At 38.2% G+C, this 26,859-nt stretch overlaps 1 protein-coding gene across 1 annotated transcript in view; it reads left to right on the plus strand.

Annotated features, from left to right (window-relative positions):
* Ryr2 (ryanodine receptor 2) overlaps positions 1-26,859 on the plus strand; it is a 585,643-nt gene that overhangs the window by 476,074 nt on the left and 82,710 nt on the right. The window contains exons 64-74 of the mRNA XM_076832381.1: positions 1,699-1,759; positions 2,876-3,114; positions 4,568-4,649; positions 8,048-8,178; positions 11,436-11,756; positions 13,159-13,399; positions 13,771-13,858; positions 15,832-15,924; positions 19,403-19,573; positions 21,092-21,151; positions 23,878-24,012. Coding sequence (XP_076688496.1) covers positions 1,699-1,759; positions 2,876-3,114; positions 4,568-4,649; positions 8,048-8,178; positions 11,436-11,756; positions 13,159-13,399; positions 13,771-13,858; positions 15,832-15,924; positions 19,403-19,573; positions 21,092-21,151; positions 23,878-24,012 — 1,622 coding nt within the window. The remainder of the gene's footprint in view (positions 1-1,698; positions 1,760-2,875; positions 3,115-4,567; positions 4,650-8,047; positions 8,179-11,435; positions 11,757-13,158; positions 13,400-13,770; positions 13,859-15,831; positions 15,925-19,402; positions 19,574-21,091; positions 21,152-23,877; positions 24,013-26,859) is intronic.

The following is a 26,859-nucleotide window of genomic DNA, read 5'->3' on the forward strand; positions in this document are numbered from 1 at the left end:
TGCAACCTTGAAGAGGAGTTCAGTTACTCTAATCCCTATTCCCTGAAATTATGTATATACACACACACTCACAAACACACCTCTAATCATACATATATACGCACTTAAGTATGTAGATATGTGTACACATATTTTGTGACTTGATTTGGATTACATATATACATACCCAAACATATATTTCTGGTACTGATGAAGATATATATATATACACACACACATACATATACACACACGCACACACACATTGTGACTTGATTGAGATTTTATATACATACACACATACACCCACATATATACATATAGTAGACATACACATGTATATTTTGTGATTTGATATTATGTTACATGCTAATTTTTAGCTTAATGGTTCATTATCTATACTCCAACTAAATCCAAGATGATAAGGATTGTATTTTGATTGTATTTTATTAGTTTTAGAGTATCTGGTATTTAATGTTTGTTGGAATAGTTAAGGGCTGCAGTAGAAGTCCTAGGTTTGGCAACTGCCAATACATAGGGAGATAACAAATTTTGCCTTTCTGCTCATTTTTATTCCTTAGTATCAACAATTCTGAAATTTGAAGTACAGAGTAAATGAGACATTTTCTTAATAAACTCAGAATCTCAGTAATAAACACCTTACTCTTTTCATATATTCATCATGCCACTAAGTCATATCACTAAACTGGCTTACTCTTAATTGAATCATTATTAATTTCCATGTGTATTTACATGATTTATTTTAGGATGCTTTTTGTACAAAGGATATGACACATTCAAATGTTGTAAAAAATTCAAATAGGAGTTGTCACCCTCAGGACCCAGGAGATGATTGTGTGTGTGTGTGTGTGTGTGTGTGTGTGTGTGTGTGTGTGTGTGTATAAAAGAGATGAAAGTATAGGAAGAACTAACAATATCAACTATATTTTAGTGATCAAATTACTATGTAACTTTGGATTCATTGTTTTATTTATTTACTTCTTAGTATACCTGCCACAAAGCAAAATATTTGCAGTGTTTGTATCACTACTAGTTCTATTATTCCTGATAAAATAGTCAGAATATGGGATTCTCCCATTACTTACAGGAAGAATCTGTCCCTGTCTGTTAAATATCTTATAGGAATATTGCTTAACTTTTTCGACTTCTGATGTTGTTTATGCAATGGTTTGGTGCTTCCTTTTTGCCAAAGACCAACAAAATTCAAATAAATTCATCTTCAGTCAAATTCAGACATATTAATGCTTCTTAAAGCAATTGAATGAAATAAGAAAGCAGAGACACCTGGGTCATTAAAACAGAATTAAAATGTTAAACTTTTAGCCCATCTCATTTCATAAAGGGTATGAGCTAACTTTTAAAAGTTCACATACAATATAACTTAAAAATAAAATGAGCTAGCATGGGGAGGGAAGATTCTGGAAGAATTCAGTTGGAAACCCTTTCAGCTTTGTGCAGTGCTTTGAATGCTTCTGAGCATGTCGGCTATTTCATGAGACATGCTTTATTGCTTTCCTACTTACATTTGCATAACCACTTTTAAGCAGAAAAACTGCATGATTTTAAACTTGATTATTAAAGTCTTCAGTTGAATTTTATTAGTGAGTTGTGCTATTGACTAATTTTTGCAGTACAAACATTGATAGCAAGTCGGGAAGTTCTCAGAGCAGTTCATACAGTGCCTTGTTTCCCCTTTAGGAAATGATGCAACGTCTATCGTCAACTGTCTCCATATTTTGGGTCAGACTTTGGATGCAAGGTAAATGGATACACTTTTGTCTAAATGAATCCATGTAATAATTATATATAAAAATATTAAGAAGGACCCAGGGTCTTGATTTTATTAGTAAATTACTAATAGTAGTAGTTTATGACTATACTCAGGTTATTTAAATTTCCAGTAATTTCTGTAGCAGCTTAGATCGTAACTGGAGGTCAACTTGGGAATGTAATGTGAGGAGAAAAATGGTGAACTTGTGGCTTTAGAGGCCTCTGAGTCTCCAGACATGGTACTTGTGTTTAATGTTCATAACAACATTTGGCTTTATAGAAAACAGGACAGTTTAATTTTCTATTTGTATTTGAGAAAGTTGTGCTAAAGATTGCACAGTAAGCACATGGGTAGACAAACTCCCACATTTGAGTGTTTTCTACTTTGCTCTTATGTCACCTTGACTGAAATCCAGCATGTGAACCAAACATAGCACCTGTTTATTTAGCATGAATGAGCTTGCCGTTAAACCATGCATTTAGTTCATACAGTCTGCCAGTTAAATCTAAATAAAGTTTTTAAATGTCAGCTACAGAGAACATTCAATGGTATCCTTTGCTTATCCATTCCCATGTTTCAGGTTTTACTTGAGGTGTTTTCTGTAATGAATAAAGAAAGCAGACACTCTTTTGTACCTCTACTTCCTACTAAAAATAGTGCCATTAGGGTATTACCTCTGTAGCAAGGTCAGCCTTCACTAGCTTCCTTAGAGAAGACTCCAATGCTACCCCTGAAAGCACAATTTATTTATAGTAGATGACTTAGCTAGCTTTAAGGTTTCTTCCGTACTCAGTGCCTCAGGATGTATTCTCCTTTGGTTGGATTTGGGATGAACTACCTGGCTCAGAAGCTTCATTGTGTTAGTTACAAAACCACCATCTCAGTGTTGAGACCACTAATGGAACATGTCAAGCTTAGCAAAGCCTTTTGCTCTGAGGTCCTTCATGAAGCTGATGATGAAGCCAGTCCACTGAGCAGTGTTCCTGTCACTTTAGGCATACTGAAAAAACATTTTGGAGTTGATTTAAAAAGGGTTGATAGGTGGAGAAGTTGGGCTATGTTGGCTGCTGTGGGCAGGTGCAAGTCCCCCTTTTGACTCTCTAGGACTGTGATGAAGACCGGCCTGGAGGGTGTGAAGAGTGCTCTCAGGGCCTTCCTGGACAATGCTGCGGAGGATCTGGAGAAGACCATGGAAAATCTGAAACAGGGACAGTTCACCCACACCCGGAACCAGCCCAAAGGGGTTACGCAGATTATCAATTACACCACAGTGGCACTCTTGCCCATGCTGTCATCATTATTTGAACACATTGGCCAGCATCAGTTTGGAGAAGATCTAATATGTATGTATATCTGTCTATTACTTAGAGTTTCACTTTTGAAAAAATATAGTCAGAAATTATAAAAGACATATCTGAGTCATTCAAACACTGCTTTTACATTATTATTTATTTTTTTATTTTTTTTTTTTTGCAAATCATTATAGATTGACATTTGAATTATAGGAACCATTTTTATAGCGGTAGATCTCTGGATCACATGGGTTTGCAGAGAGGACCAGCATAGTATTGGTTAGGGACAGTAGTGTCTACGTTATTGAAACACAAGATTCCAAATTCTATTTCTGCCTTGCCTCTCTTCATGTTAATTTTCTAGTGCAGTTGAACCATATGACATGCCAAATTAAGTGCTTTTGAATTGGTTCTGTGTAGACATGGAGTGTTGCCACAGGCTGCACTACCAACACACGTGAAGCTACTGAAACCAAGCCTGTCTAAATTATTACAGCACTAAGGGGACTCAACTTTGATTTTTAGGTTTTGGTCAGTATTTATGAGGGATTTAATCAGCTGGTTTTGGCTATAATTTATAGTTTTAAAAAATTCACAGAATTCCCAAGAGTAAGTGGGAAAAAATAGCATGCAAGCTGATCTAACTTCCTGTTCTAATGCTGTGAACATGGGACAAGAGGGAGCCCCCAGGAGCACAGCCACCTGTGCCTACTCTCCCGTGGAGCTTCCTCAGACCATGGCAATGTTGTGTAAAAACCAGTTATTTAGGGGCTGCTGCAGGGACCTGCTGCATAATCTTGATCTTAACCGGTAGGACACTTGGCAGAGCAGTGTGCCGGGGCAAGCAGCCCTAAGTTAGGGCTTGAGTCTTCAGGCTTCCTTGCACCCACTGGGAACAGTAGCAGGGTCTGAACTAGGAAGTCACAGTTCTTAGACTCCTTTGCCTTTTAAACTTGTCTTATGGGATAATAGATCATCTATAAAGTTTCTTTTCCTTTTCTAGCATTAGAAAATACCAGAGTGACATACTTTGCCTTAAATATCAAGTAATTTGGGAAATAACAGTCAGTTCCCTCCAATATTCTCCTTGTCAGCCATTTAAGAGCATGGTAAAAGATACAGACTTTATGTACTTTTGAAACAAGTGTCAAATTCTACCTATATCCCCTGTCCTTCCAGATATTCTTGGGGTTAATTTTATTCTTAGAAAAATCCTTTATTCTTATACCCAGAGAAAAATTACAAATTGCTTCTGAGAATATTCTGGGTAATTGCATTGTGTTCTTGAGAATATTTTCATTTCCCTTAAAGAAAACAACAACAACAAAAAAAACAAGAACTCTGAGAAAAAAGTTTTATTTTTCATCTTTATACATCCGTTCTTATTTTGTTCTTCTAAATGTTAAAAAATATTAGAACATCTTAAATAGGGATTTTAGCCTGAACTTTCTCAGGACAATGTGTAAATGTTTTGTTGGTAAAGTGTGATTCTCTTTTCCCTTAGTGGAAGATGTGCAGGTGTCTTGTTATAGAATTCTAACTAGTTTATATGCTCTGGGAACCAGCAAGAGTATTTATGTGGAAAGGTAAGAATTTAAGAATTTTAAAGTTTAACTTTTTAATAATAGCTGTTTGATTTTAGGATATTTCATTTTATAACTTTTTCCTTTCTTATGCACTTGACTAGACTGTCCTAAATTCCTTGAGAGTTATTAGACAATCTTTAAGCTAAATAAGAATTGATCTAATAAAGGACAGTGGAGTTAGGCGAAAAAGTAAAGCAATAATGGCAAAGACCATTTTTAACATAAAGTTTAAACAGAGTGCTTCTGAGGCTTATGTAAGAATCCGCTAGTGCACTTTCTCACTGTGTATCAGAAATACATAGTGGCCTAAATATAGGCAGTTTATAAAACCAGTTTTATTTTGTATGTTCTCAAGTTTCCAGAGGAAGTTGTTTAACATTGTCAAATGCTGACAGGTAAAGTAAGAACTGAATTTAAACTTTGGTAAGAGGGCTAGGGCTGGGACTTAGCCACTTGTGAGGCCCTGGGTTCGATCCTCAGCACCACATAAAAATAAATAAAAAGATAAAGGTATTGACAACTACAGCTAAAAAATAAATATTTTTAAAAAAAAAAACCAACTTTGGTAAGAAATGTCCATGGACTAGAGAAGAAAAATAGAATAGGCTAAGACATTGTGATAGGTTTAAAACTGAATGATGTAAAGCCTCCCAAAATTAATATTTTTTATTAGTTATGAGCTTAAAAGTCACTTTCTAACAGATGCATCTTGATTCCCTGGTTCTCCACATTGTGGGCGTACTCAGAGGGTAGATTATACCCGCCAGTATTACATTACTAGTTTACATGTTAGTTCTTGTTTTCCCTATCAGATGCCAAGATCTGTGGTTTTAGCTGACAGTTGTGTTCACTGCTGTGTCCCAGCATCTGGGTAGCTGGCATTTGGTTAATATTGAATGAGGGAACACAGGCTTGAAATACTAAAGCTAAACTGGGAGCAGGAAACAACTAGAATAGATAATTGCATTTTTACTTGCTACAAAGAGAGTGCAAACTTTTTAAATCATAAAGCTGAGACTGTATATGAAATAATTGATAGACTTGATTCTGTAAAATGTCAAAATTCCCATGTCATACGGTACTCTTGGTGTATTGTGTTTCATAAATGAGAATGATAAAAGCAAAAACAATGTTAAAAAGTATAAAAACAGGGCTGGGGATGTGGCTCAAGTGGTAGCGCGCTCGCCTGGCATGCGTGCGGCCTGGGTTCGATCCTCAGCACCACATACAAACAAAGATGTTGTGTCCGCCTAAAACTAAAAAATAAGTATTAAAATTCTCTCTCTCTCTCTCTCTCTCTCTCTCTTAAAAAAAAGTATAAAAACAGGAGAGATAACAGGCACGAGGTTAACCATTTAATAAAAGGGTTATTACATATCAGCAAGAGAAACACATCAGGAGAAAAGGTAGTTTGCACACCTGAACACAGTGGCAAATGAAACATGAACAAGAGTGAGCAGCTTGTAATGAGGGGAGGCACTTGAGAATAAAAATGGGATCCCATATTGTAACTGCTATATTTGTAAACAGAAGAAAAAGATAGTTGGAAATAAGATTTATAATCTGATTACAAAACTTGAGCGGGTAAAGTGAGTCAATCCTGTGCAAAGACAGGTATCATAATCATTTCAGATGTGCATGGCTTACCCCTAGAACTTGGAGTCCTGGCACCAGAGTTAATGGAAATAAGTATAAACACAGGAATCTATGAGAAGAGGTCTAGCTTTTTTTGTTGTTGTTAGTGGAAAAGAGAAATAACTTACATATCAAAAATAGTGCATTACTTCAATAATTTGTAAAGCTTCCTTAGTCTAAAATATTTTTAAGCATAAAAACTGCATGAAAATAGTTTAATTCAAAAAGCACCTAAAATTTTTAAAACATCAGAGTGAACTCCATTACTTTTGTCCACTGATCTAATTGCCTATTTCTATGTAACTCACCTTAATTAGTATAGCTTTGTAAGTTTTAATGTTTGGTTGTCTAAATGAGTATCCTTTCACTAACATTTCTTTCACTTTAGAATCTCAGTGGCTAGTCTCATAGGTTTATTCTTGAAAATGAACTTTCAAATTATTTTGTCAAGATTGATGAAAAGAAAAATGTGCTATAATTAATTATTGATTAATTTTAGGAGGCTTTACATCATTCAGTTTTAAACATATCAAAATGTCTTATTTAGCCTACTCTGTTTTTCTTCTCTAGTTCATGGACATTTATTTCTTACTGAAGTTTAAATTTCAGGTCTTACTTCACCTGTCTACAGCATTTGACAATGTTAAACAACTTACTCTGGAAACTTGAGAACACACTATGCTCACAAAGTCACCTGAGGACACTGTTCTCAGAGCATAGTATATCTTCAAGGAACACATCATTATATGGTATTTTTTTCTGTGAAGAATATAAACTTGGCTGCTAAGAGAATTATGCAGTGGTTCTTCAATTAGATCAATTTTTATCGGCTTTAATGTATTTATGTAAAATCTTAATATGTTAAACTATTTCTCTTATTATTCTTTATTTAATAAACAAGTTAATGTGCCAGGAAAGCCTTGGATTAAGTTGATTACCAACAGAGAAAGAATTTATATCATTGGCAGGGGAACACATTGAATCCTGGCCTGTCCCAAATTGATTGATTATAGTGTGATTTTTTTAACTTCCTTCCCTTGTAAATGATAAATCAGTTTTACATGTTATCAATACTTTTTAGCATTTAGTATGTCTTAGCATTGCTTTTGTGTAATAAATTTGCAGGGAATGCATTATTGTGTTAGTGCTTATTTTTTAATTTGTCCTGAATCCAGTTATTCACCTAGCAAGAACTCTTTGTTAGTAAGTCATTTTATCTTAAGGTACTGGGAATTGAACCCAGGGGCACTCTATCACTGAGCTACATCTTCAACCCCTTTTATTTTTTATTTTGAGACAAGTTCTCACTAAGTTGCTGAGGCTGGCCTCTAACTTGTTATCCTCCTACCTCAGTCTCCTAAATTTCTGGGATTATAGGTGTGGCTACCATGCTGGGTTCAATAGGTCATTCTTGAAGGAAGGGAAGGGAAGGAGGGAGGAAAATGTTCAAAGTTGAAGGGGAAGTGACAGAGCTTTTCTTGTTTTGTTTTGTGTATGTGTTTTTGTTTTTTTTAATCTTCTGGCCTTTCCTCTTTTTAAATTCTTTTTTGCTAATACATAGTTTAGCTTTTATTAATTTGCAGGGATTTTGCTTTTGAACACGTGATGTTTCACATTAAAGAAATTGGATGTGGGGATTCATCTTATTAAGTAGCAATCCTAGTGTCCCTCTGGTAGGTTGGATTTGCCAAGGTTAAAGTTCATGTGACTTCTTCAGCCATTCACATGGAAGACATAAAAAAATAAGCATTTTCCACCTGCAGGCAGCGTTCTGCCCTGGGAGAGTGCCTGGCAGCCTTCGCAGGTGCCTTTCCTGTTGCATTTTTGGAAACACATCTTGACAAGCACAATCCTTACTCCATCTACAACACCAAGTCTTCCCGAGAGAGAGCAGGTAAGGCAGGGCATGCGAGTGGTGCTTGAGAGCAGGCGCAGAACATGACATTATGTGTTGTGTTTTCCTAAAGTGGTTTTCCCAGGGTGATTTCAGTCAAGGGTCTCCATGGCTCTTGATTCTGAAGGGCTGGTAGTTGGCATTGTGGTTTTTTTTTTTTTTTTTTTTATGTTGTATACTGTTTCCCTCATGTTCCTGAAACAAAATATGTTTGTTCCCAAGTAAATGAGTCTCAGAAAAACCAATACCCTCAGGAATAAGAACAAGTGATCAGCAAATTTGGAAAAAAGAATTGGGTCTGCTTTCCAGTTCAGGTGTCCCTTGCAGTCAGTCATCAGGGCCTCCTTGATCATCCCATCTGTGAATTCGTGCCTTTCATTGTTCTTCACCCCCCAGATATGTCGACCTCATTTTATTTCATGTGGGTTTTTCAGATAGTTTAGTTTAACTTTTATCATTAAAAAAGCTAAAAAAACATGGTCATGTGTAGCTAATTAAAAAAAAAAAGCTGAAAAATATCAATTGAAGACCCTTGGTCAACATCTTGAATTTGCTTAAGTATCCACGTATACTTGATGTCCACACAAGTGTCCCCTGCTTCATCGCTGCCTTCCCTTTGGGAAGATATGATGTTTTGCCCATAGAAAGCCTTCAGTGACTGTTGCTGAGGATGTCAGTGATTGGTCTTTGGAATCTAATTAGAATTATTAACTAGCTTTTGAATTGAGTTGGACAACTTTAAATAAAAGTGGATACTATATATTCTAGTCAGTGCCTTAACCATTCAAAGCATAATTCCCAAACCCCGAACATTACACATGTGACCCCTCATAGGATCGTCTTCTGGTTGATTTCCTCTGATAAAATCTCTGGTATCTGGTTGCTTAATAGCCCTAAAGAGTTCTCAAATGCACATCTTTTTCTTCATGGGCTTGTTTCTGTGTAACTGATGTGTGTTAATGGGAGCTGTTGGCTAGTTATACTGATTTTATAGTGGATCTCATCAAATAAAGTACCTTTTAATGAATTGTATGATTTTTTAAATTATTATTATAGTGATGAATATAGTAGCAGGTGAAGCTAAAGACAAATATTTAAATGTGCCTTAGTAATACTTTTCCACATAATTTCTATAATACATTTGTAATTAGTGAAAAATGGTTAATTAATCCTCAGTGTAAACACATAAAAAGTTGTCTCATTAGGGCTTTTTAATTCCTTAACACTTTTGCTATGAATCAAGCATGAAGCAATTTATTATCTCTTTACAGATAAGGAAATATACAAAGCAGGTAATTCATTTGCTTAGTTTCTGTAACAAATCATCTGCATAACAAGGGAAAGGAATTGAATTTAATGATTTAATTCAACTTTTAGTCAGCTAGTGGACAAGAATTTTGTGATGTGCATGGGGGTGGGTGGAGGAGATGAGATAGAAAGATTAATGAGATTTGATTCTTTCCCTGGGGAGTTTCTCTTTGCAGTAGGGGAGGAGAGAGCGGTAAGTGTGATAGAATTGGGAATAAATAGCCCTGGGGACACAGAAAAGCAGTTTTAGTTGAGAACAGCTGGGAAAGCATCACACAGCAGATTCAGGATGAGTCTTAAAATTGGGGAGACCAAAACTCTGTTACACAGGGGAAACTGCAAGCATTTTGACCTGGCTGGAGAGAGATTCCAGGAGACAAAGGGTGAAGGGTGAAGGAAGAGAGAGAACCCAGGAAGGAGCAGGCAGGCTTTTTGTCAGGAAAGGGGAGTGGACTATCCTCCTACCTCAGTCTTTTACTGTCCTTGAAAATGGAGTAGCACGAATAGATTTGCACTTTGAAATCCATCCTGACAGCAGTAGGATGGACACCAAGAGCAGCTGTCAGAGAGCCATGGGGCTGGTCCAGAGGCAAGGCCGTCAAGCAAGGCCCCTGGATGGAGTAGACGAGGAAGAAGGTCTTGGGGGATTGCCTGTAGGTAGGGTCCTTTCGGGTGTGAGACCAGGGGCTCTTGTCACCTGGAGGCTCTCCCAGGTTTGCAGCTTGGCTGGCTGATTCGATGGCGTTAGTGCATATTCAAGAGGCAGGTTGGTGAGGTAGTCGCTTTTGACCAAAATATCTGACAAGAACAACGCAGAGGAGGAAACATTTATTTTGGCTCATGGCTTCCAGGGTTTAGTCCGTGGTCAGCCTACTCCATTGTCCTGGGCCTGAAGAGAGGCAGAGCATCATGAGGCGAGGACATGGCAGAGGAAGCTGCTCACCTCATGACAGCCAGGAAAGAGAGGTGGGGGCAGAGGAAGAGAGGGAGAGGGAAACCAGGGACAAGAGAGGCTGCCCCCAGTGACACACCTGCCTACAGTTACCACCCATTCAAACAATAATCCACCCAATGGATAATCCACTGGTTAGGTCACAGCTCTCAGTGTCTAATCATTTCACCTCTGAACTTTCCTGCATTGTCTGACATGAGCATTTGTGTGATGCCTGATATCCAAACTACAACACATGAAGAGGAAAGGAAGAGTTTAGATTTAAAATCAGTTTGGTTTGGCTGCTTTTGAGACTTCCAGAAAAAAAAAAATTCAAGAAATCTGGCACTGAGACTTACGAACTTGCAGCAGAGGCCCACAGGAGTGCCAGGAAGTACCTAGACAGACATGCAAACTGAAAAACAGAAAAAAAGCCCAAGGTAGATGGCAAAGAAACCACCATGTGAGACTTCAGCAAGGAGAAGAGAGTGAGGGTTCCACTGGCACAATTCAGGAGAGTCTGGGTCCATAGCCATTAAGGAAGAGGGGTCTTAGGAAAAGGGAGTTTGGATTTGAACCTCTGGAGACTTCTGGGGAGGAGTCTTGAGCAAGGGCCCTGAGGTGGGAAGGGCATCCAGGATGCTGGAAGAACCAAGACCCGGGACCACAAAACTCTTCCTCTGAAAATGGGAAATGGTGGAACATGTGGGACCAGACGCAGGCAGCTGGTGGGCCTGGGAACAGGAGGCTGGAGGAAGAGGCATTTGCGCTCCTTATTTGCCCTGAAGAAAGAGGAGCAGCTGTGTGCTGACCTAGAGGGGGTTGTGCTGGGGAAAAGAGCAGCCCTGACCTGGCTGCCATGGGGGGAGGAGGAGCCAGGGGAAGGATCCCAAGGCTTGCTGAGCTGACGCCCCACAGGGATGGTTGCTGCGTTGATCATGTTGATGGCGAAGAATGGAAGCCACCCTCATCTTGTCAGTTCTTTTATCACCAACCATTTCTCTGTGTGTTTCCCTAGCACTCAGTTTGCCAGCCAGTGTGGAAGACGTTTGTCCCAATATCCCATCTCTAGAGAGACTCATGGAAGAAATCGTGGAGCTGGCCGAGTCTGGCATCCGCTACACGCAGATGCCCCACGTGATGGAGGTGGTTCTGCCCATGCTGTGCAGCTACATGTCGCGCTGGTGGGAGCATGGGCCTGAGAGCAACCCCGAGAGGGCAGAGACCTGCTGCACGGCCCTGAGCTCGGAGCACATGAACACGCTCCTGGGGAACATCCTGAAGATCATCTATAACAACCTGGGAATTGACGAGGGGGCTTGGATGAAGAGGTTAGCAGGTAAGAAAAGGGAAGAATGTATCCCTAAACTGTTTCATTTCCAAGGAGATTTGAATTACAGAAGACTGAAATATTCCTGTTATAATACTTACTGTTGTTTTTTCTATGCTTGGAAATATTGTTTCTGTCCTGCTGTTCTTTAAAATGGATATAATCAGACATTGGGTAACTTTCCACAGTTATTAAAGTTTTTCTGATTTGTCAGTTTCCATAAGATTAACTAATAAGCACACTAAATATTGATTTTGCTACTCAGTAGGTAATGATTAGACAGACAAAGATAAAACTGGATTTTTAAGCAACTCACTTCAGTCATATCCAAAGGGAACAGGGCAAGAAAACCAAATGATGTCGAGTATTTACAGTTTATCTATCATTGCAATATTTATACTGAAAAATTGAAAGAAATCTACCCAATGACCAGAGTGTGGTTAAAAAGTTTATGTATGCTTTCATACCAAAACATTATAGCATCTTTAAAAATTCAGATTTCGTCAGTGTTATATAGCTTAGGAAATGTCCATGATGTCATGGAGGGTAAAAAGAAGAATTGTTTAAAAATGAATTTAGAATGAAATAGATGTAATACACATTTATGAATTTGTTCATTGATGAAAACACCAGGGGCACACACCAGTGCCTTATTGACTTAAACAGGTGATTGTGGTTGATTCTAACTTTTCTTAATAAACATACCCAATGTATATATTACATTTTGGGAAAAATTCCTTTTAATAATGACCTGTTCAAGTTTGGAACTGTTATTAACTCTAAGTGCTTCTAAATAAGAGAGCATTGTTTGGTGTAGTTTAACCCTTCCATAGGCGAACATGTGATAAATTAGAAAATTCTGTGGAGTCTTATAACTACACAGTGGAGGTTATCTCTCTTCAAGAAAGGGCTCCAGAAACCTTTTTCGTTTTTGAACTTGTTTGTGTGGAAATAATTAATTTCCAAAGTAAGGGAGATATTTTACTGTTCAGAATTAGCTGTCAATCTTTTTTAGAAATAAGGAAGAACATTGAATTTAACTCAGTGATTATTATTAGTTTTTGTACCAGGGATTGAACCCAGAGGTGCTCAACCATTGAGCTACATCCCCAGCTCATTTTTATATTTTGTTTAGAGACAGGGTCTTCCTCAGTTGCCTAGGACCTTGCTAAGTGGCTGAGGCTGGTTTTGAACTAGTGATCCTCCTGTCTCAGCCTCCCAGTAATCATTTTTGAACACTAACTCTGCAGGTAGGCTTTGAACTAGAAGAAAGGCTGGGACCTGGACTCTGATTGTCAGAAGCCAGGTTCTGGGAGAGAAGAAAGTTCCGTTGTTCTCAGGTGTCATAACCACCTGTCCTCGTGTGAATGAATGTTTGTACAAAGAAGAATCCTGATGTCTGTCTTCACAGTGTTTTCCCAGCCGATTATCAATAAAGTGAAACCTCAGCTCTTAAAAACTCATTTCTTACCACTGATGGAGAAACTCAAGAAAAAGGCTGCCATGGTGGTGTCTGAGGAAGACCACCTGAAAGCTGAGGCCAGAGGGGACATGTCGGAGGCCGAGCTTCTCGTCCTAGACGAGTTCACCACACTGGCCAGAGACCTCTATGCCTTCTACCCGCTCTTGATTAGATTTGTGGACTATAACAGGTACACTCATCAAAAGTAGCCATTTCCCCAATCCGTTGACAACCCCTCTACTCACAGATCCTATGAGCTGTTTCTCTACTAACTGCTTGGCCAGGTGTTACCTCATGGTTGCAGCATAATTGAATGTTTATAGGTAGGTTAATCTTCACCAAGCATCTGAAATTTAAGAAATCCTACTTTGAAGTTTTCTGCCTTTTGCATGTGAAAATTGGCAGTTGGACACTCATTTACATATTTTTAAAAGTCACAACTGTACTTGAGATTTCCTGAGCTCTGTGGTCAACATATTTAACTATGAGAGGGGGGATAATTTTAAAAAAAAATAACTCGAAGAGTAACTGAAAAGCCACTGCATGTATTGTGTGATCCAGGGCCAAGTGGCTGAAGGAGCCCAACCCAGAAGCAGAGGAGCTTTTCCGCATGGTGGCCGAAGTCTTCATCTATTGGTCCAAGTCCCATGTAAGTATGATGCTGTCGACAGACAATATCTACTGCCAGAGGTGTAGGGGCTCTATAAACATAAACCAGCCCCTCAGGAAATATCTGGGAGGCTTTTTCTCAAACTTGCACTCTAGGATTCATTGGACAGCTGGGGAGAGAGAAGGGAGGTGCCCCTGTGGACCTTGAGGGAACATAGCCTACTTTTGATCTTTGAAATTTTTCTTTGAAAGTTAACAGATTTTTAATGGCATTGCATAAAAACATTTTTAAAATTTGTTCCTAAATCTGAGTGTGAGATTGGCATTACTTGGAGCTGTGCCATCTCACCTTTGGTTTTCCCTGTTTCTGGGCACTCCGCTGCCTCCCGGCTGTACTGGTATCTGAGTGCCAAGACAGGCTGGTCTCCAGGGACCAGCTGCCTCCTCTCCTTGTTTGCATCACATTCTCTTTTCTGTAGGAATTTGGCTTTTCTCACATTTTAGAATCATTTGTCTTTGGATATAAAGCTTTGCCAGGAATCCTGCTGATGGAATTTCTGAAGTGCATTTGTAGTGCATTTTCATTTTACTTTGTATGTTACAGAGCTATAGATTTTTACATCTGAAAAACGATCTTAATCATAGGAACAATTTTAGAGCATACTCTCAGTTATTTCCAGTAATAAGTAGCATAAATATGGGCATTTGTTGTGGTAACAGAATTACTCTAATGCCTAGAATTTTCATATCAGTTATGATTTTGTGAAACTTTGTAAGTGGGAGACAGTGAAAGTAAAATCAAAACCTCAGCTTGTTTGATCAGCCGAGGGGGTCTTTGCAATTTGCATTATCAGATTGTTGGACAAAGTTTCCCAGGAATAAATCACTTAAGAAAACTGAAAACAGCATTTCTAAAAAACTTATTCTTTTTAGTTATAGATGACAATAGAATGTATTTTGGCAGATTATACATACACAGAGTATAACTTATTCTATTTAGAATCCCATTCATGATGTTATACGTGATGAGGAGTTAACCCACAATTAATTCTACTGTCTTTCCTACTCCCTTCCCCCCTCACTTCCCTTTATTTTCCTTTGTCTAATCCATTAGATTTCTATTATTCCCCTCCTCAAACTCCTTTGTTTGGGGTTGGCATCCATAAACAATTCAGCCTTTAGTTTTATGGGATTGGCTTATTTCATTTAGCATGATAGTCTACAGTTCCACCAATTTACCAGCAAATGCCATTTTTTATTTTAATATTTCATTGTATATATCCATTCTTATTGAAGGACACTTAGGTTGTTTTCATAGCTTCCTATTATGAGTTGAGCTGCTATAAACATGGATGTGGCTGCATCAATATAGTATGCTATAAATATAACATTTTTTTTCCTTGGGGAATAGAGAATACTCAACTATATCAATCACTAAAATACAAAAGAAGCTTCTTGAAATTTATATGCAACACATAATTTTGGAACTTAAAATCAGCAAGTTTTTAGATGGATGCCTAGGGAAAAAAAGCAGAATATGCTTTTAAATCTCACATACATATTTAAAATACAAACCTATTAGTATGTGTTGTGTTCATCCCCAAATATTTAATGATTTTGCCATTTTTTGTATTTTCAATTTAAGTGAATAAAATACTCTAATGATATTTTAAAAGTATCTGACAGAGTAGAAAGTTGCGCTGCAGCTATGTGTCTTTTACCTCAGGAGGCAGTACCTGTGGCTCACCAGGGAAACTGGGGCTGCAGGACCCATCCTGTCACTGGCTGACCTGTGGCTTAAACTTTCTGAACCAGGGTGCCCCTCTTTAAGACAAACCTGCTGTCTGTGGCTCCTCTGATTGTGAGCCCTAGCTGTGCCCCCTCATTCCTTTCTTGATAGGTTGTGCATAAATTAATACCTGTTCCTGAGAAACTTTTGGTTCTTGTGTGACCTCTAAGTACACACTCCTTTTCTAAGTAGTTAAAGCTGAAATTTCCTTTGCAACTTCTTAGAATTTCAAGAGAGAGGAGCAGAACTTCGTTGTGCAGAATGAAATCAACAACATGTCATTTCTCATTGCTGACACCAAGTCAAAGATGTCCAAGGTATTACTGCGATGTGCTTCATTGCTCTCTCCTGGATGGGTGGTACTTGGATTTGTTTTGGAGATTTATAACTGGACTCTGATGGAGTTGTTAATGTTATTTACTGATGAAAACACACATAATGTTTTAGAGTTCCCAGGACTAGTTTGAGTCAGGTCTAGTAAGACACACAGACACAGACAGGAATCGCAGGAAGGAGGAAGTTTCTACTCACAGGTCCCTAGAAGCGGGGAGCAAATCTTGTAGAGGAATCACAAAGACTGTAGCTGGGGAATGGTGGTCCGGAGCCTTGACTGTACTTTCCAAGGGAGGCAGGGTAATCAGCTGTCGGACTGGCTCATTGCTATACTTTTCATGGGCTCTGGGGCATCCCTAGTTCCCCCGTAGCTGGCCCTGGCATGACTCAAGCAAGTGGATAGTCACCCAAGTCACCATCAGATCTTGGAGGTGCTGTTGAAATGTAGTAATTTGCCCTGATTATTTAAAGTGAGGTTCACTTTTGTAATTAGCATGTTTACCATATTTTTAAAAAAGTCTCCTTTTTATCTGGCTATTTCAATGTCAGAATATAAAAAATCTCTTTGTAAATCCCCACTGAAAGTTTATATTGGTAAATATAACAAAAGAGTAAAAAACATACAACAGAGTAAAAATGTGCTCCTATTTAAGGTGTGTCACAGGATAGGGCTCAGCTTTGAGAGGAGGTGACCATGAGTGCCCACTGCCATCTTGTAACTGCAGAAGCTCAGCTACCCCTGAACCTGCAGTCCATGTCAGGAAAGGGATTCGGGTTACCCCCTGGCCAGCTGGTAGGAAGGATCTCAGTGGTGTCTACGGAGTGCCTCACAGATGGCAGGCACCCAAAGGAACCAATATTGCTGTCCTCACAAAACCAAAACGTTAATGTTCAAGTGAATACCTACCACTCATACGGGTGATGAGCACTGAGATAACTCACCAGAGTGGGAGTGGGGAGTGGATGGAACGGTACAGGATTGAACTGATAAGTGAGGGCTTCAGGCTGGCATTGGAAAGTGGGTATTGTCTAGGTGGCCCATAAGGAGAAGTTGAAAGAGGACATCCCACTTCATGCCAGGTGACTGTTGGGCAGAAGGCCAGCTGCAGCTCTGAAGAGTGGCCTACTTGGTGCTGTTCTTCTCCTTTTCTATTAAATGTAGGGCTGTTTTTCATATTTGTATGTGAAAAATGTGAGAGAAGAGGGCTCAGTTTTTTTCATTTTCCTTCTTAAATATGACCATATGTTGGCCACGTTATTGCATGTTCATATTTGATCCAAATGTTGGGCAAAATAGACTGAGGATGAAGATAGTGTACAAAGTCAGTAATTCGAGCAGTCCTTCTTAAGTTCTCAAGCAGCTCCTGTGGTGAGGCTGTCTGCTAGTGCTAAAGTCACAGAAGGGACAGAGCAGGCTTGGCCAGTGCCCTGACAGAACCCCAAGTTTTGGGGAGGAGACAAGCAAAAGGCCAGCTGTATATATGTATAACAGGATATTTGCTTGGTTGTAGATTTAATTTCTTTATACTGTGATTTCACCCATAAATATCCAAAGATTTGCTACCTTTTCAAGTTTTAGATTTCCTAGGGGATAAAAAGCAAGATTATTATGTGAGCTTAAGTAGAATCCCTTTGTCTAATGTTTCTCACAAACTGAACAATACAGTGTCAATTTTACAGTTGATTTAAATTATTTTTATTATCAGATCACTTCAGTAGTTATAAATATCAAACCAGGTTGCTGAGTACAGCAACTGAACGCAGGAGAATCCCAAGTTTGAGGCCAGCTTCAGGAATTTAGCAAGACCCTTTCTCCAAAAAAAATAAAGGACTAGTAAGGCTAAGTGATATAGTACTTCCCAACCTCTAGATTCAATTCCCTGGCACCACACACACACACACACACACACACACACTCTCACTCACACACACACTCACACACACAATATAAACAAAAATCAGTATGAGCTGTTTTTTTCTTATATAATCTTGAGACCAAAAGAAACGTATACAAGTTAAAAAATCAAAGAAAACTCCAGTGCTAATGACATTCAGACTTTAATATAGTAGGTTTGCTGAAAAATAATAAGTACTGAATAGACTATTTGCATTTTGTATCAATTTGTTTAATTTTTAGAATGATGGTCCTTCATTTGGATAATTGGTTTTATTATGTTTTTTTCATTTTATTTTCAATAAAGAGCTCATTTAAAATTACTGATACATTAATTTTATGTATTAATCAATTTAATAGTACTAATAATTCTTCATTGTGTTTTTTTCTGATAAATTTACTGAGTATAATCTTTTACACATTACTAAATATAAAAGTGAGATCCATGCATCTCTTTGGAACATAAATATGATACTTATTTCTGTGGTTCAGAAAATTACATTTTTGATATAACATGTAATTGTGTATTATAGTCAGTATTATATAAGCTGCCATTACTATATGATGGAACGATCATTTCACTACTTTGACTATGCTAAAAACTTCTTTAAACATCATACTGTGACACAGTTTGCCTTCTTTTGAGTAAAGAAAATCATTTGTATGTTAAAATTTTCCTTTTTTTCCTTAGATAGCCCAATACTATTACAATATCATTATTATGAAACTATGTTCCCAGTTTGAGTTATTACTACAAAAAAAAACTGCATGAAGAAGTGGATGAGGGCAACTGTTTTAATTTTGATATCAAAACATTCTTAACATAAATACTCACTTCCCAGTGAAAATCAGGCTGTCTTTCAGGGTGACCTTTGGCACCAGTGTAGTCCTCAAAGGCATCACGAGAGCCCTAAAGTATCGAGGCAGGAGATTCCCTTGTAAGCTGTTCACCCAGCTAATTATGACTGGTGATGAAGTGCTCACTGGCCTATCACTTCCATTTCTAAAGATAGGAGTGGAGGCTCTAGGGAGACAAGTTTGCAGACCACATAAAAGAAACGTGTATTTTATAATAGTTTTACATGTACCATACATTTTACCTTTTTATATGTATGTATATGGGTATATATATATATAAATAGTATGTATATGAACAAAACATACCATATATATGTGTGTATCTGTATAGCAAAGCAAGTATTTGTCAAACAAACAGAAAAACCCTTTTTAGGCTCAAATTTCTTTCTTTCTTGCACTGAAATTAGAAAATATGCAATTTCTGAAATTACCACAGAATTCTCACATCTGCCTCCCTCCCACCGTAGTGTGTCTTGCTCTCCAAAGATTACATGCATGCCAGGGATTATAATGACCTAGGAACCTGAAAGTAGGACTTAAGAAAAGATGCTAAGAAGGGAAGAGAAAAATGTCCCCAGAATAGTAGGACTTTTAAAACACAAGGGCTACCACAGAATGAGAAAAATAAAACAATGATCAAGTCGGAGAAGATTTGTGGTTGTGACTGGGGAAAAACAGGTCCTGGTCCTGGCACTTCTCTTTGTTCCTAGGCAGCTGTTTCTGACCAGGAAAGGAAGAAAATGAAGCGCAAAGGAGACCGCTACTCTATGCAGACTTCTCTGATTGTAGCAGCTCTGAAGCGGCTCCTGCCCATTGGGTTGAACATCTGTGCCCCTGGGGACCAGGAGCTCATTGCTCTGGCCAAAAATCGATTTAGTCTGGTAAGCCTCCTCCTCTCCATTGGTAGCAGTCATCCACCCTGCAGACTCTCAGGTGTTTCTATTCTTTGGCTTCCTGCTCTATGTCGGTATTTCATTTGCATTCAGTGCTTCATTAAGCAGCTTTTCTGCACAGATTCTAGGACTTAAATCAAAGACTGTCTCTTTCTTTCTTTCTTTTTTTTTGAGGTCATTTTTATTTCTAAGTTAGTCAATCACCTGCAGGGCATATTCAGAAACCAAACAGAAAAGACACAAATCTCTGGTAATGAAAACAAATGGATTACATATGAACTCATATATAAAATTTGTGATGAGTGGAGTATTCAAATTTATGAAAGGTGATTTTTCAGTGTTAGAAGCATAATTTATCATGCCCACGGTGCTTAGCTAAGGTGTTGACTTTTACACTGACAGCTGCTGTCCTCTGCAAGCATCAAGATTTATGTTTTCAGGATTCTTTATGTACTCTGATGTTCCTCATCAGTATTCAGAGAAGGATGCAATTTTTTAAAAATATACCTTGAAATGACTATTTTATGCTTACATAAATTGGAGGACACGTCCTCCCTGCCCAGGTTCCCGAGAAGAATCTATAGTGCACCTCTGAGCCTAGCGGATTGGAGGGGCGGTTTTGGCAGATTGGGCCACAGAGGAGCAGCCCTGTTGACTCTTGTCTGGTTCTGCAGACACACCTTCCTTGCTACTGCTGGGTCACTGAGGATGTTGTGAGATGCTATGATTGCTTTCTGGAATTTGGCAGAAAGCTGTGGAAAGGCTTCTGTTTGCGCACAGAGAAATGTGCTGCTGTCCACCTTATTGGAATGAATTGGAAGCCCAGTTACTTTCAGTCTTCACACGCTTTCTCTGAGATTAAAGAGTCCTTGCCTTGTTTCAAGCTACAGCAATATCAAAATATTATGTGAAGTAGAAGGCTCCATATTTGTGGGTCATTTATTTTAATAAAGATGTTTGTCAGATGGACACTATTTTAAGTGGTATTTGAGTTGTTTTTATTGACTTGAGACCATTGACATGTTTAAGACTCATTTTAGGTAATGTTTCAGTTCGTTTTTTCACTCCTTTGCCTAAAAAACCTGACAAGAACAATTTTAGAGGAGGAAAGTTTATTTGGGGGCTCATGATTCCAGAGATCTCAGTCCATGGACAGCTAGCTTCATTCCTTGGGGCTTGAAGTCGGGCTGAACATCAGAAAGGAAGAGTGTGGCCCGAGGGGAGTGACTCACATGATGATCAGAAAGCAGAGAGAGGCTTCACTCACCAGATTCAAAATATATACCCCAAAGGCACGCCCCCAGTGACCCATTTCCTCCAGCCACAACTTACCCACCTTTAGTTACCACTCATTTAATCTCATCAGGGGAATCAATTCACTGATTAGATTAAGGCTCTCATAACCTGATCATTTTGCCTCTGAATTTTCTTGCATTGTCTCACACATGAGGTTTTGAGGGACACCTCATATCTAAACCATAACAGATAACATGTATTTCTTGACAGAAAGACACAGAGGATGAAGTACGAGACATAATCCGCAATAATATTCATTTACAAGGCAAGGTAAGCCAAATTTTATTGTAATGCACACTTAGTATCTATAAATTAGTTAATTTCTCTTTAGACTAAAACTATAATGTTACTTTATCAGTCAAGATAGTGAAAATATCTTAATTAGTCATTATTGGACTTGCAAATTATTTTATATTAAGATCCTAAAAGCCATAAATTTTATATGTGTAAAGTAGATTGTTACAGAATGTCATATTTTGAAAACAACTATGACAACAGTTGAAATAAAGTTTGGATATAGCTAAATTTAAGGGTTTGGGAATTTGGAAACAGATATTGAGAAAAAATTGAAATTTTGCACTTAGTAGTCAGAAAACAATTATCTGTATTTAGGAGTTATTAGAAAAGATACAAAGAATTGCTGCAAAAAGAATAAAAGAGTTTATCTAATGTGAGAAATGTAAATTCAGAAAGAAAACTTGGAGACTGATGTAATACCTACTTTTTAATGACAGGTAAAAGAATCATTAGATGTAGTTGTGTAATCCATTGAGCACTTACTATTTGGAATTTCTTCATACCAAAGAGTAAAGTATTCTTTTGTTTACAGAACCTATTATGCCATTTAATAAGTCTAACTATTAGTTCAACTCTTATTAATTTTTTTCTATTCTTGTGTCCTTTCCAAGAAATTCAGCCTCTATCTGAAATGCATTTGCAGAGTTTATAGTACAAGCTTTTTGCCCCTTTAATGAGAGACACTGTTTTTTGTTTGTTTTTACATGTATGAGTGTTTGGGGAAAGTGTGGACCTATGAGAGGTTGCAGTGGTCCTCAGTATCCCCAGCCATGTGTTGATAGCATCTGACCTCCTTCAGTCACTTCTGTGTTAGAGGTCAGAAATATTCAGTGTCTCTGAAGAAGAGATGTGCACTCATCCTAGAAGATGGCCAGCTAAAGATGGTTATGACCTGGATAAGTTCTTCCATTGTGTCCTGGGGGTCATTTGTACCAATAATCTGGACAATTTATATAGTGTATTGAGGCAGAAGGAAGAAAGAGGAGCTCAGAAATTTAAAATTTTGTAGTCAATATTTTACTTCCCAAAACAAGACCCCTGAAAGTAAAGTGGTAATAAGTATATGTTTATTTTAATATTTTGGTCTATACTTGTGCTAGGAGTGAGGCATACATATTAAGGAAATATACACACTTACAAAATCAAGCTCCTTCTTAAATACACTGTCTTGAAATTGTAAGGCAAATAATCCTGAAGCCAGTGGAATAATTTTATGTTAGGGAAAATAAAGATTCTAATTTATCTGATATACTTATCTATTAAATACAAGTAAGGCTGCAGATTCAAATCTAGAAGTTCCAAAGTACAGTCTGTGGATCAAAAAGTCTACCAAGAAAAGCATTTTATTTCATCAGGCGACAAATGGTTGTATAAAAGTCACTCACGTACAAAGCTCTATCTCTGTCTCTAAATGAAAGTTATTTTTGGCATTTCAAACTGTGCCTCTTAGGCTAGGGGTTTTGCAGTATTACATGTTGTCCATTTGCTTCTGCTTTATATACTCAGGCTCTCATTTTTCTCATTTTTTTTTTTAGGGAATGGGTACTGGGGAGTGCACTTAGGGGCACTCACCCACTGAGTCACATCCCTAGTCCTATTTTTGTATTTTATTTAGAGACAGGGTCTCACTGAGTTGCTTAGTGCCTCACTTTTGCTGAAGCTGGCTTTGAACTCATGACCCTTCTGCCTCAGCCTCCTGTGTCGCTGGGATTACAGGTGTGCACCCTCACACCCAGCTCAGTCTCTCATTTTTAATGGAAATTATGAAGTGGAAGATAAAGAAAAGGGGGTGCCTTTTCTGCTTCTGATGACATAGTTATTCCCTTTGATTTCTTTGAAGCAACATGCTTTACCGCAGTAAGATGCTTATGATGGTCAGTTTTTATGATTTACAGTAACCTTATTAAATACATGAAGACATCAATTAGAACTTCCATGGAGGAAATTTGATGGTATTAACAAGTGAAGTGTGTAGACTCCCTTATTATGTGTGTGATTTTTAGAGATCTCCAATGATTTGTATGTAATTGTATGTGGTGTAAATTCCTGTGTTTGCAAATAAATGTGATTCTATATCATTGCCTATATAAATCTATCAACAGTTGGAATGTGTGCGGAGAAGGGAAAGATCCAGGTTTGCCCTACCTGTTCTCTGTCCATTGATAACTCTTTCTAAGCCCTAATGAACTTCATTTGTTTAGGGAATCCTCCCAGCCTCCCACAAAGTAGATTGCATCTCATGGTGTCCCATATATCTTTTTAGCATTATCCATTACAATGGTAAATATTCACTTTTACCTGTTCTCTCCACCAGATGATGAGTGCAAAGACTTACCTGTCTTTCTCTCTGCATAGTGCTTCTTTGGTTTTTTCCAATTGTATATTTTTAAGATATACAACCCATTGTTCTGGTATACATGTACATAGTGAAGTGATTACTGTAGTAAAGCAATTTGCATATCCATTTCCTCAGTGGTAGGAGCAATTGCAGTCTGTTCTTAGCCAATTTTCAGAGTGCTATGCAATGTCACTAATTGTGGTTACCATGCTGTGTATTACACCCTTAAACTTATTCATCCTGTGTAGGTGCAACTTGCAGTGTCTAACTCTGTGCTATGTTGAATAAATAACTGTAGCTAGACCCTTGCCTCTTAGCGTGTCACCTTTCATTTTTATTTACTTTTTTCCTTTCTCTGCAGTTAGAAGATCCTGCTATTAGATGGCAAATGGCTCTTTACAAAGACTTGCCAAACAGAGCAGAAGATACCTCAGATCCAGAGAGGACAGTGGAGAGAGTTCTGGATATAGCAAATGTGCTTTTTCATCTTGAGCAGGTCAGAGTTTTTGTGGATTTGATTGTGTCCACCTTAGCCACTTAAAAATGTTTTTTGAAAGGATGTATGTTAATTTGTTAACAGTGGGCCCAAATTATATATGTTCAGCATACTCATTATAAAGAATATGATTCAGGAATGCCCAGTGTTTAATAAGCACAACTTCCAAGCTTATGATTTTTGTGGCAGTGTATAGATAATGTATTTCAGATTGTCAAGGCCTTTTTTATTGCCTTTTAGTTATTTCTAAAATAGTATAGATAATTAAGATTAAATCTTAATTCTAAATCCTTTCAACAAAATTTTTAGGCATTAAACCTGATCTAAACTATTTTATACTTGCATCCTTTTGTTACTGCTACAACAGCGTGTCTGGGGTCTGGTCCTCCATGGGTTTCATAGTTGAAATATTTTGCTTTTTCTTACTCCGTTAGTCTTCCCTTTTATCACAGATACTTTTTGAGTTAATTTCCTCTGGGATCAGGAACAAATTATACCTAGAGAAGAGCAATACCCCATGTGAGAAAAGTGTTTCTAATTTCCAGGTGTCTCTACTTTACAGAGTTTGCTGTATATTTTGTTCCTCATTCATTCCCTTTGCTCAAGAATTCCCCAAACAGTTGAAACATCCTCAATTAGAAGGTTATATCTCTGCAAAAGTGATCCTCTGATGACATAAATTATATGCAATGAAAGTTTTAGTCTCTGTTTTCAGTACATTTAGTGAAAAACAGTAGAATGAGGGAGCTCAGGGTGACCGCAGTAGAGCTGTCCACCCCTGGGCCTCAATGACCTGACCTGATGGACATGGTTACTTGGTGCTAAACATGAAATATAATGTGTCCCATGTTATCTCAGGAATTTTGCCACCCAATTGTTTTGTGTGTGTGTGTGTTTGTGTTTGTGTGTGTGTGTGTGTGTGTGTGTGTGTGTTTTAGCAATGGGGATTGAACCAAGAGGTGCTTAATCACTTGAGTCACATTCCCAGCCCTTTTGATATTTTATTTTGAAACAGGGTCTCCCTAAGTTGCTGAGGCTAGCCTTGCAATCTTCCTGCCTTCTGAGTTACTGAGATTCCAAATGTGTGTCTCCATGCCTGGCTAATATTTTTAACTTTGTATCTTCTTTAACCATACTTAAAAGTAATACCATAGTGATAATGACCATTTTACTTTGAGATCTATTTTATATTATCTGAACTTCCAGCCCTGCCCTGTTAAATAACAAAATATCATCTAATTGTCCTTTTTTTTTTTTAAAAAAAAGGAGGCAATTATTTATTCAAAAACAATGCAAAACAAAGCCAAAAGTTTGCAAGAAAGGGAATTATGTAGCTATAATGAACCATGTTTACCTTAGTGCTGTTATGCTTGAATTAGGGACCCCCAAAAGAACACCAGAGACCAAGATCAATGTAAGCAGCAAAGAAGTGTTGATTGGGAGCTAGCTGGGTCCTCTGCGCACACACAGCAACTGGTGACACTGAGAGGCCCTGAGCCCAGGGTTTGCAGCAGTTTTATACACTCTTTGGGGAAGACAGGGACTTCACATACATCATAGCATCTCTTAGCAAATCATCACACACTGTGGGGAATCAAACAACAACTCTAAAACATGATTAGCACATTCACTGGCAGGAACAAGTTGGGTAGGGGTGATTGGTTGGTACAAGAGGGGGATTCATTTGAACTGATTGGTTTAAGCCAAGAGGGGTGTTCATGCTAAACTACATGGTTTCCCAGCACATTATCAACCACCATAAACTACTGGGAGGGTCATCTGGCATCCCAGGTATTTTTCCTGTCTCATGGTGATTGGTGGCTGCTAGGGGGTTGCTATGGGTCCCCATCTAGCCTGACTGAGTCGGGGACACTTGGGGCAGCAGATCTCTCCTGTTATTTGTAGATAAACAACTCCGCAGGGTGGGTATGTGCTTAGGAGTGCTCTGTGGGTCATGCCCCCTTCCTTGGACAGGCTTTGCTCTAAGTAGGGGCTAGTTTTTCAGTGCAAGCAAGAAGACTGTATTATAGCCATAGCAAAAAAGAGCAGGAAGAGAAAGAACCAGGGCTGCAGGGTGATACAAGATGGCTAAGTTCTCATCTCCCATTGGCTGTCCTTTTAATTTCCTTCATGTTTATTTACATGTCCCCTAAGCTACTACTGTTCCAACTCCACTTCAGGAAATGATCACAGCTAGGGTGCCCTCAGCCACATAGCTGTTGGCTTGCCCTTGCATGTCTAAGACATTGAATCTTGCTGTTTTCCCAAAACAGTCCCTTGGTGTTTTCATGAAGTATTAAAAAAAAATCTCATTAATCAGCAAATGAAGGGACTTGAGGTAATGAAGTTTTGAGTGATGTGTATGAAGCCAGAGACTTGTATTTTAAAAATGATATACATATTTAATGAGATCATTAAGTGTTAATTAAATGGTTACTGGAGGGTCATTTCCTGCAGTATTACTTGTCATGAATTTTTAAATGTTTCTGTTTTTTCCCCACACAATCTGGATTTACTTGAGTGAATTTTAGGTAAACTAAATGAAGCTCATTAAAATATGGATATATTTCATTATATTTACAATAAAGGAGTATATGTACACAAGGATATTCAGTCTTGATAAATGAAGACATTTCTAAATTAAGGTTCATTTCATTACACATCTTCTCCTGCTGGGACTCTCAGTGGGTGCACACTCCAGGGTGGCTGGTGCCCAGCAGGGTCCCATGACTGAGTGTCCTCTGGGCACCAGGAGCTCAGGATCTCTGAGTACACAGACAAAGAACCAGATAAATACACAACAAGTCAGAAGAGCTAGAATATAAAATGAGCCAAAGGCATGTAAAA

This window comes from Callospermophilus lateralis, chromosome 13 (genome assembly GCF_048772815.1).
Source record: "Callospermophilus lateralis isolate mCalLat2 chromosome 13, mCalLat2.hap1, whole genome shotgun sequence".
In the NCBI taxonomy this organism is placed as follows: domain Eukaryota; kingdom Metazoa; phylum Chordata; class Mammalia; order Rodentia; family Sciuridae; genus Callospermophilus; species Callospermophilus lateralis.